Consider the following 12197-nt stretch of genomic DNA (forward strand, 5'->3'; position numbering starts at 1 on the left):
CCTCACTCGTGAACAAGACCCCGAGATACTTGAACTCCTTCGCTTGGGGTAGGCAGTTTGCCCCCACCTGGAGGGAGCAATCCGCCGGTTTCCGGCAGAGCACCATGGCCTCAGATTTGGAGGTGCTAACTCTCATCCCTGCCGCTTCGCACTCGGCTACAAAACGCCCCAGTGAATGCTGGAGGTCACGGTCCGAGGAGGCAAACAGGACCACATCATCCGCAAACAGCAGAGAGGCGATCCCGAGACTCCCGAACCGGATCCTCTCCGCCCCCTGGCTGCGCCTAGATATCCTGTCCATGAAGGTCACGAACAGGACCGGTGATAAAGGGCAGCCCTGGCGGAGGCCAACACCCACCGGGAACGTGTCTGACTTACTACCGAGGAGACGAACACAGCTCCTACTGCAGGCATACAGAGACCGGATGGCCCGTGCCAACGGGTCCGGCACCCCATACTCCCGCAGCACCCCCCACAAAAACCCCCGAGGGAGCCGGTCGAAAGCCTTCTCCAGGTGTTTTATATTACAAAATAAGCCAATTACCAGGTATTGTACACTGGGTCTATTTCACTTTGGGATTTTTAACTGCTCTTTTCAGTGCATGCTCTATTACGACACTTTTATAACGTTGGGTTTCTATTATTTTATTTATTTATTATTCAGGGAATCTTTCTAACTGGAGAAAACATTATCGTGATACCGAGAATAACAAGCAAATATTTAATCAGGGATGAATTTCCACAATTATTTACAAAGAGAGCTTACTCATGTCAACTTGAGTGAACAGATTTGTCTAAAAAATGTCTCAATATTTAAATTGAATTGATTACTTTTTTACCTTTCTTTAATTTCATGAAAGGGGGTCAATTAGAACCAGAACCAGACAGACTATTTAATGTGAATTGAAACAAGCATCACAAATGTGATATACATTAAGGAAACTTTAACTGAAGTTTTAATTATATGAATTTATGGAGCTTTGTCGTGGCCTGTTCCTGCTGAAATATGTATCAAAAGATTAGACTATGCTGCAACAGACAGAAAATCTGTATTGAGATGTTTAAATGTGCGCCTAAAGCAAGTTCCAATGAATACACCATGGATCACTGTAGCATATTCCTTAAGTTTCTAATGCCATGGGAAATATGGGCATTCATGTGAAATCCAGGCAGCATTATGTTGTACACTAAAAGTATTTTTATCATGCAAAATAATTGCATGCAAACATAAATCCTGGAATATAAGATTGCAAGGCTTAACATTCAGTCAGTAGTCTGGAGGTAAATGTGTGGTTCACATATACATACATTACTTATTAAGAATAGTATACATTAAATGAGTGATCCCTAATAGGACTTTGTCTGAAACCTCTGCACTATGCTGTCATGCTGTGTTGTGCTTGACCTTATCAGTGCTATACGTTTTTTTTAATTCTTCACATGCATCTAATAAGGACCTTAGCAAGGGAGTCTGAGATCGTAAGAATGGCTGGAGCTGTGGGAAATGAGAACAGACAGATTGTTTCAAGTTTTAAACAATGGCCTTAAACGCAGCAGACATCTTTGTCTTTGAAGATGCCAATGACAGAGCTCGGTTTTAGTGTTTCATTCGTGATTCATTTTTAACTTTTTATATGTATTTTGCTTCTATGCTATATTGTTGAAAGACTTGTGCCTCAATTTTATTTAGCATGAGTCAAATGTCAGCAATAGCACGTTTAGCCTTTAGGATCTACAAATGCACTGGAAAGAATTTGCAAAGCCCCTGGGCCAACATTCAAATATTTTTTTTCCTTCCTTGATCATAATATGCAATTTACTTTGAATTCCTTTGATGTTTACTACATTATGGTTGAGTTATTTTATGACGCAAGTCTTCTCTGTAATTATCAGTAGAACTTGAGTCACAAAAGCAATCTGCAGTTGTATTAAATTGAACTTGAATGACTTACCTGTAACATGGTGACTGTTAGTGACATAAGCTAATATTCTCATCAGAAATTTGATATTTACATACTTTATCATACATCTTACATGAATATGCTGCCCTGAGGTCCATCCCATTATTGAGCTGATCGTTCTGCAGCCATGTCCTTTGTAGGTGCACTTCATTAAAACAAAGTTTGTAATTAATTGCTTTATTAAATTAATTTGTTGTTCACTGTAGATTGTGATTAGACAGGATATTTACTCAACAACCAACAACTATCATCATATCAGTAGTTCATGGATGAATTTTTGGGGGAGTTTTTCCTGATCCGATGTGAGGTCCTGGGACAGGGATGTCGTATGTGTACAGATTGTAAAGCCCTCTGAGGCAAATTTGTAATTTGTGATATTGGGCTATACAAAATAAACTGAATGAATTGTATTGTTGGTTTAAATGCACAATTCCTAAAGGATTTAAACAATACATGATATAAGGTTTAATTTGTTATGTATAGAAGTATATAGGCAATGTATTATTACAAGTATACAGTGACTAGAAACAGAACAGATTCGATAGCTGATCACATTATTGGGGTCCTTGTATATTTGCTTAATTTGAATGAACACACATGCTATCAAAGAGTGGTTGGTAATGCAGGACCAGCTTTGCCTCTGGACTGAGCATTGGCATCTTTCTTCTTCAAAACCTTCACTTCAAAGTTTCGCCATAACTGCAAAGCCACATTTGGCATGCCACAGCAAAAACATCATAAATATTAAGCAACGATAAGATCTCAGAGCTTCAATGTGCAAATCTATGCACATGTGTTTCTTGTATCATCAGTAGTTAATTGATCTTTTGTGTGAAGCGTGTCATACATTATTTGGTGTAATTTGTAAGAGGGTGTGCATAAACGATGAAAGCAGCGAACCTCTTATGTATTTTTGGGCTTAGAGGAGTATGTATGCTCTATTTGCACTACATCCCTGCACATCAAAGAAGCACTGAATTTGAATTTCAAATGTAATTACAATGTGAGTGGGTTCATACACAATCTGAGAAGATGTTCTCATTTCCGAGTGTGATCAGAAAAGTTTCAGGAAATGCATAAAAGTAAAATTATTGATTGACTTACAGATCTCTGTGGCATTCTAACATCTGGTTGACCCACTGAGACAAGAACAATCTGAAAAAAGAAAAAGCTTCCTGTTCTTTTCTTATTTCCCTGCCAGAAACATCTTGTTTAGTCTTGAAGGTCTCTGGTTTGATCCCTCCAACATTTATGCATCATGCCACGCTTGAGCAAGGCACTAACTTACTCATTGAAGTACATGTTGAACATTATTAAATCAGATACAAATATAACTCATACAATTGTAGACTCAGCTGAATAAAGCCATGTTGGGATAAGGAGTCACATTACATTAAAGAAGAGCAGATGACAATGTGGCCTGCATGCCATCTTCAACACCTGACAACAGATATGGAAAACATGATTACTCAGGATAGTAATATATGTATCATTATCAAGAATTTAAACTACAATATAAGTATAAGAAATTACCTTTCATTTTGGTCGAATTCTCAAACAATCAAAATGAACAGAGTCTTGGCTCTGGTAATTGTCAAGACCGAACAAAGACTAGAACCCATACGCACGACTCAAGGCAAAGTAACAACAAAACATTTAATTAATGAACTGGAACAAACAAACAGAAAATCTACATGAACAAAGTAACAAAATATCATAACCTGGTGACTCGTGAATGTCATGGGAATGGCTGGTTATTTTGCACAAAAGACAAGACGAACTGGCACAGGACAAAGGGAGACGCAGACAATATATACACAGGGTGAGGGCACAGGTGGAAACAATCAGGGGAAGGAATAAGTTGCCTGAAACAAGAAGAGAGTTGACCTTCAAAATAAAACAGGAAATCACGAGACAACATGGACACAAGACACAAAACTTTTCCTGGACATGACAGTAGTATATTGTGTGTGCTTTGGCTATTTTGTTAATCAACTCCCTGATTATAAAATAGAGATTATTATTGGAATAAAATGCCCTATGACACTAAGTGTGTTTATCATCGTATGTCATGTCACTTGACATGATATAGCTTTGGGTAATATCTTTTACATTTTTCACAAGCTATTTTCCGCAATAAAATAGTGCACACAAATGGAAAAACTTGAAACAAAAGAAACATGACTTCCATTTGTTTACTTTGTTTTGTTCAGATTATAAAAATAAATGATTCACAGCTCCTCGTTCGGTCGTTAACATCATTTAGGGTTTTTATTAAAGAATGTAACTGTTTCACAGATAATTACTTAGAGAAGGTTAAGGTTGAAACCGGAAGTTATGATCATTTTGTTTGCTGTGACTCTTACAAATACATTGATATGCTTGTTTGCTCTCATTTGCGTATTAATCATAATGGGAGATACGCGAAATTAGGGCTTATGCAACTTACTTTTCAAATCAGCTTTAGCATCTGTTCCATGTTCCAGCATCCTTTTCCATGTCAGCAGAAGTAGCTGTTGCCTGGTTTATGTTCTTTACAAGTAATCTTAGTATTTATAAGGTCACTTGCTGGTTTATCTTTGTACTAAATCCACTTTTTCATGACTAAACACATATAACAATATATATATATATATATATATATATATATATATATATATATATATATATATATATATCTTTATATATATATATATATATATATGTATCATGCATAGTCACCAAAGAGAGGATTCAAGAATGTACTTATAACCATGGTAATTATGCTTACTGATACTGATATACACGTCACTCTCTGTAGACAGACACATCAATGTCTGTGTTTTTATTCTGTAAAGTAGTGTGATTTATTTACTGTGCCATCATAATTACTTATTTTCTGATAGACAGTATGTAATTCCTTAATTCTTAGATCCTTATTAAAGGGGATATTCAATTCACCATTAGGACTAGGGCTGTCACAAAAAACGATTTTTGCTACACAATTATTGGGGCCATAATAATTCACTATTACTATTATATCAATAGTTGTAGAAACTAAAATAGTAATACTAATGATAATGCTATCAATCAAATTCATCTTCAACTTTGGTTATTGTGCATTTTGACTTATGTTTGGCAATGAATTACACTTAAAATATGAGGTGTGCAACCATAAAAGTATACAAAAACAACAATTAAGGCAACCAGATGAACCGATAAAACAAAAATCCACATGACCTAATATCTGCCATCAATACAAGGTCATTGTCAACTGAAACAAAATCATTTGTGGGGAGCAGGTGCAGCTACTGTATTTTACCACCATATATGTATATTAAAAAATATCACAGTTATCGTCAATAGTATATCGCAACACCCCTAAGTATGACTTAAAGACACATCTGGGAAGCCAAAATTGCTTCTGCAATTGTATTGAAATATTTCTTACTGCAATATTTTGGACAACATGACCTCAACACAGATCCCCATTTGATTTATAACTCAATGTGTCATATTGACTTAAACACAGAACTCTTTAAAGTGCACTTCCAGCAGATCTTAATTGATTAGTAAGTCTCTTTCAGACAAATGAAAACTGTGGACACAATTGCTTGTTTGATATGTTCTTGTTGAACAAGGGTTTCCGAGGTGGAACAAATTGAATTTTGTTTATGCTTCGTCAGTGTGAGCTGGTGGTGTAACAGTCTTTGACCAGTGAACTAGAAAGCCAATTTCAAAGGGAGATGTAATTAATGCAAAACTTTTTTCTCTGTGTAACCACTACACCGCTCGTTCCTAATCCTTTAAGGGTAATCAACGGAGTGCTGAATACACACTCTACATGTACACTTCATGTTCATCCAACACTTTATCTGCTACAGTTTCTCCATCATGTGGCAACAGAATGAACTGCAGACTGTGGTTTTGTAGAGTCTGTAGTATTTGCTAATGCCTGGTTTTGAAAATATTCTTCTTTTTTGATAAGCTCCCATCCAACCTATTATTTACAAATGTAAACATAACTCAATCACATTTAACTTCCTTTAAAAAGTATTATTATATACCTTTTATGTTGTTGTTACAGCTGTATATTACTCTGTATTTGCAGTCTCCTTGTTTTAAAGGTGCAGTGAGTAACATTTAGGAGGATCTACTAGCAGAAATGTAATATCATATTAGTAGGAAAGTTTTTTCTTTGGTGTGTAATAACCTGAAAATTACGTTTTTATTACCTTAGAATGAGCTGTTTATATCTACATAGAGAGTAAATCCTATTTCTGCCATAAACTGTGTCCACAATAATGTCAACTTTAATCCTGGATTAGGCGGGAACAAGCTTTTTTGTATTGCACATGTATTTAAATGTCCTGAAAACCCATTTTCTCAATCAGCTGCTTATGATCAAAGGGGTTGTACACAAACACACAATGTTATGCCAAAGTGAGAACAGCTTTCATTATTTCTCATGAGAGATTTCTGCATTACACTGTCCTTTTTTCACTTATTTGAAGTTGGTGAGGCTCAGTTGGAAAAAGGTGACGTCACCATGTACCTCTAAGCACCAATCTGCAACATTTATCAAAATGTTGTGACATTTATCAGATTTGTTGCTTATTATTTCTGGCACTGTCAGTCAACATGAATTTTTAAATAATTCATATTGTAAGTATGTTTTTTACAATACTACTTTAAAATATGGTACATTGAAGTAACAACAGAAAAAAATGCATCCATAACATTATCTGTTATCACTAATTAAAAAACGATTCACTCATGAAGAACCAGATCACAGAGCAATAATGGTTTTATTTGGATGCAGGGGTTTTCTACATCCAGTCAGTGGTATGGTGTACATTACATCACAGGGTTTCAACCTACCAGACACTCAGCAACAAACAGCATCACTAGACAAACAATTAAAGAGAAGGTAAATGGTGTGACAGTCACACTCCGGTCCCCGCAAAATGACACTCCCTTATTGAGATGTCCTTTTTGAATATTAACATATTAACATTAACTCATGTCAGTAGACTAACAGTGTTACAAATTTCAGCATATATTCCAGGAAAGAAAATGTCTGGTAACATCACATTTAGGGAGAAGGAGAGCGCACAGGGTGCCTTATGACCTTTGCAAGAGGATGGTCCATATCAGTCCCTCTGTTTCCAACAATACTGCAATGGAGGGAAGGAGCTAAATGACAAGTTACGGCTCAACCACAGCACAGGCAGCTCACACGGAAAACAAAAAACGTTAAGAGAAATATTCTTAGATGACTCTACTGAACCTCATCAGTAGATCGCGTCTACAGTAGTCTTCAGCAATCAGTCCAAACACAGACAAGCCTTCCATGATGATTCTTCTGGAATTCATGAGAGGATTATCTTTGCACAATATATTCCTTGTGGTGATTTGACGACTGAGTAGCAGTATAAAGTAAAGATAAAAAGCAACATCATTTTTAATAAACAACTAATAGACAACATATTACAGTAAAAAAAGCAAATATAAAAGTCCAATAAAAATTGCTGTTGTGCACAAAAGGCACTCAAATCTTCTGCTCCACTTACACAGTGTCTATAAATAAAAAAACAAAAACAGTCTTGTTAAATATTATGATAACTTCACCTTTTTAACTTGTGTGCTTTCTTTGTATTTCAATAAACATATGCTTTTTGTAACATTATCTTCATAGATTTCCACCGGCGCAAAACTGTAAGGACAGACAAATAGAACTATATGGATAAGCTTAATGATTGTAATATCAACTCCAGATCATATCTCCCTCGAAAAGGTGATGGTGTCAAGAAGCAATACCTGCAGGAACCAGCAGAGGGTGAGTGCACTGTTTGACTTGAAATACTGTATTGCCTTTGTTCTGGCTGTAGGAGCTCTGTGTTCTTAAGAATCAATCCATTGACAACACGCAAATATATTCAACTTACATGTATCTCAGTAACACTGCAGAATGTACAGACTGACTGCAGTTGACAGTGGAATTTGGTTTACATGCTAATATTTAAGTTGATTTCACTCAATCAAGCATTGTTCTCTTTCACTTATGTTTTAGCAACTGCTACAAGCAGCTTAATATATCATTTCTAATCCTCAAAAATAAAAAATCTAATATTGAATTAATTTGTGCATTTTACCCAGGCAAGGCACCACATACAGCCATTGTTTAACTGCCGCAGAATATGAGTCAGACGTTACAGCGCAAAACATGCAGAACAGAGCAGGCTTTTTAAGATGCGGATGACAAGGTCTCTGGACTAGAGCTGTCAGAATGACAAGGGGTACAGTAGATATAAACACTGAAATCTTCTCTATTTTGTTTTCTTCCATCAAAATAAATAGTCTACAGCCAAAGCATAACTGTATCTACAAGGATAATAAAAAGGCAGGAAGGAAGGAAGCTGTGACAGATGTGATAACAGTATGTCACAACATCTTCTTCTCAGGTATCTCTGAGTATCACATTTTAAATTTGAGAGAATCTGTCAGAGAGTTTTTTTTCTATGGATCTTATGCATTGATAAAATTCCCCGAATTAGACTTGAAATGGCAGCAGTTCAAGTTTTGCAAACTGAGGGTGAAAATGGGCGAGTGTGTCAAAAGCCTATAGGAAACATATTTAGGCTTCATTGTCCGTTCAATCAGGGTTTTTTTAAAGTACAATTACCAAATGCATTCTAAGCTCACAGCACAAGGTAAACTACTTTAACTCTATTTTACACAGTTAAAAAGAATGTTTGTAGTTTACTGGAGATGATAAGAAGGCGGTTAATGATCTTTACTCTAAAGTGTCATTCACAGCCAACCCTTTGCCTTTGTTGTATCAGCCTGTACAAGATTAATGCTTCAAAATGACTAGCTATATATTATGTACAAGGTTACCACAGGATGCCTACAGTAGATTAGTTAAGTCTGCCCACAGTCCATCCGTACATGATGGTGGGGGACAACTTGCTTTGCTATGTTCTGGTTAGTATGTTTTAGACTCCAGAGATCATCTCCATGCCAGGACGTTTTTATCTTTAGCTGTGAACGGGATGACTTCAAGTGCAACATCTAGAGTACCACATAGATGACAGATTTAAAATAAAGTATTTCTTTGTCAAATATTTGGACATCTGAAACTTGATTAAAGAAAATTAGGTTTTAGACTAATATCTTACACTTCCAATGACCATCAGAGAAAATCTCACATCATCATCTCTCAATGATGCAAGTCTCTAATGTTTTCCAAATTTGATCCGAACCTCACATGCAGAAGTATATAATGTCGCTAAGTTGTTACTTTGCTCAAAATCCACTGTATTATAGTACAAACAGAAAGCATGGCGAATTCAAAGTAATTTTGTAAGTACAGCCTTTAGGCCTGTAACCAGACATGGTATTTAAGCCTGAATGTCCACCGTCCAGATGAGGTGTTTCATACACATCAGCAGGAGTGACTGAAACATCAGCTGGACATCGTGTGCTGTGTGGAATATAATACTAAATGTCACACAAGTATTGCTTCACTTGCATCTGTTGTATCTCTGGAACGAGAACGTGGCCACATATTTCTTTTTGTTGAAACTGAGGTAAATCTGAATTGTTTGTGTTCTTATACACATTTTGTAAATTAAAGTTTCAAAGAGAGTGGAGCTTTACGCTAACACACCTCCACAGCTTCTTCCACCGTTTATCACCATGGTAACACATTGTAGGCTCGCTTCAAGAGCTTCCTGAATGTATGAATTAAGTCAGGCAGAAAACAGAGAGGAAAATATCCATATCTGCTTTTCACATATCAGCACTAATTTCCATAAGCTTTCCCCTCACTTGGGAAGCTTTACAACCTTCCCAACTCTGCTACATGGTACCAGACTTATCTCCAGCATCACTGGACGTATTCATGTTAGAAGCAGCAGCTGTACTGTTACTTGGAAACATCTTCTCAGTGGGAGTTACAGCAGGGCTGCCGACACCTGAAGAGCTGGAGCTGCTCGAGCGATGCTGAGTAGGAGGAGGGCGCACTGGCCTCATGGGTGGGGGGCGTAGCTGAGCCCCAGCAAGCCGGGCAGAGAGAGCGGGTTTGAAAGTGGTCATCATCTCAGAGGTAGAGCTGCTACTGCGACGCATGGCTGCATCTGGGTCACGGATCATAATGGTATGCAGAGGACTGCCAGGCTCAGAGCTAACTGGGTTCTTCATGGGCTCCAGAGTGTCCAAGACCACGTCAGGAGCCTGCTTCACGGTGTTCTGTCGCTCCAGCTCACGGAGCTCATGGAGCGCTGTAGTCATTGTCTTCTCTATGTCCTGGTTGAAGAGGGGTGACGATGAGCAGAACAAAACAATCAGAAATAACAGCCAGGTCAGTGAGACCTGTATTATTTAAGATACATACCCATGTGTTTGCAAGTGATAGTGTTTTAACTACAAATCATTTATGTTTAACATTATTATTGACCATTTTCAAATATAGACTGTACAGTGTAAGATTTTGACTAAATTATTAAAACATTATATAATACTAATAATGTTTTATAATGTTGTTTTTAACAAATAAAACAATCAAACGGCTGCATTTAATATACTGCATATCATTTTGAACTGACCCATCAAAACCCATCAGCTTGAGTCCAGTTAGTACACAGCAATGTTATGTTTTTGATGTGTTTGGATCTAATGGCTGCTGTCATTAGCTCATGAGGAGAAGTCGGTGCCAAATGTTCAGTGCTGTTTAGCTTGATATTCAGTTCCATACATCTGTGTCCTTGAGGTCTCCCAGCTGCAGTCTGGCCCTGACATTTACTCTGGTCTCAGCTGCTGCTCTCAAATTGACAGCTACATCAGGGTTCCTGGCTCTTTTCTACCAAACCTTCCAAATCCTCTTATATGAAACCATTACCTGGCATTTCATAACATGTTTGTACTGAGACCACAGTGCCACAAAACACACATGTATAAACAAATGATATCAAAAGAGTCTGTTTCTCTGTATCACTTTTGCTATTTTTCCATCAGTTTTTTCTCGACCTGAAGTTCCCCATCTTACCTCAGCTAGAGCTTCAGTCTCCAGTGATTTGTGGTCCCCGAGGCTGCTGTGACGCGTGGCCCCCGACACCGGTCTCAGAGGGTGGCCCTCAGGATAGGCCTTCCTGTCTGGGTAGTTGATGCTTCCTGCACTGCCAAAGGTGCCCAGGCGCCTCTTTTCTGGACTCTCCATGTGACTCTTGCTAATGGACACCTTGTGAGGGCTGCTGGGACAGGCTGCAGCCCTTGGCGGAGTGTCAGCAACTTGGGTTGGGCTGTTGGTGTCTGTACCACTCCGACGACGTGGGACTGCAGCTCCGTCGGACCGTAGCCTTACCCTGCACACAGGGATCAGATCGAACCAACAGTCAAACAGGCAAACTCCTCAATAACACTCACTAGAACTTCTATAACTTATTTGTGTTCACCTCCCCATGACTCCTCCAAAGTTGTAATCAGGTGATTGTTCACACGGTGACGGGACATCATTTTTGGATGAACCCTTATCATCCAGCAATGGTCCACTGCTCGCTTCACTATCTGCTTTCTGACTGAGGTTATCTGAGAAAGCATCATCCCTGAAAGAGCAGAGGCACTGATTGTGAGCATAAAACACACACAGGAAGTACATGTACTGTACAATATTCAGTGTAACATTGTACAACCCAACAGTTTAGTAATATGTTCAGCTTTACTGATGATGATGTGAAATGTAAGTGAGAGAATTACACGACACAAGATCAACTGCTGTTACTCACAGGTCTTGTACTACAATGTACTGATGTGGGATGAGGCCATCCACACCATTGTGACGTCCCTCCCACCAGTCTTCAGATGCTCTGTGATACAGAAGCAGAGAGGCTCCCTTTTTGAAGGACAGCTCCCTTGGAGTACGTCCCATGTAGTCAAACTTAGCGATGGCCTCGATCTGTTCGACCTCTGAAAACATAAATATACATTAACAAAAAGTTGTATCAACTTCTAAATATACCCCAATATAGATCAACAACAAAATGCACAATCCTGAATCATATTAAGTATATACAGTGATAAAACAAACAATAATAGAAAAACAATAGATCTTGGACTAAGTGCTTCTCATTCAATCTTTGCTGTGTTCACATTATTATTATGAATCAGTATATATATAATGTTATCTCCAGAAAGTTCAGTATCACTCAAACATACGCTTGTATGTAGTAAACTACATAAATATAGTGATTGCATGAC

The 12197-nt window shown here is 37.9% G+C and overlaps 1 protein-coding gene across 2 annotated transcripts in view; it reads right to left on the reverse strand.

Moving 5' to 3' along the window:
• Positions 1 to 6729: 6729 nt before the first annotated feature.
• The window catches only part of srgap3 (SLIT-ROBO Rho GTPase activating protein 3), a 51155-nt gene continuing 45687 nt past the window's right edge, over positions 6730 to 12197 (reverse strand). For both annotated transcript variants that reach the window (XM_034532010.1, XM_034532009.1), the window contains 4 exons: positions 11726 to 11906; positions 11396 to 11545; positions 10990 to 11305; positions 6730 to 10250 (listed from right to left, as the gene is read on the reverse strand). In XM_034532010.1, coding sequence (XP_034387901.1) covers positions 9804 to 10250; positions 10990 to 11305; positions 11396 to 11545; positions 11726 to 11906 — 1094 coding nt within the window. In that variant the 3' untranslated portion in view covers positions 6730 to 9803. The remainder of the gene's footprint in view (positions 10251 to 10989; positions 11306 to 11395; positions 11546 to 11725; positions 11907 to 12197) is intronic.

The sequence above is a fragment of the Cyclopterus lumpus genome, chromosome 5, assembly GCF_009769545.1.
Source record: "Cyclopterus lumpus isolate fCycLum1 chromosome 5, fCycLum1.pri, whole genome shotgun sequence".
Taxonomy (NCBI): domain Eukaryota; kingdom Metazoa; phylum Chordata; class Actinopteri; order Perciformes; family Cyclopteridae; genus Cyclopterus; species Cyclopterus lumpus.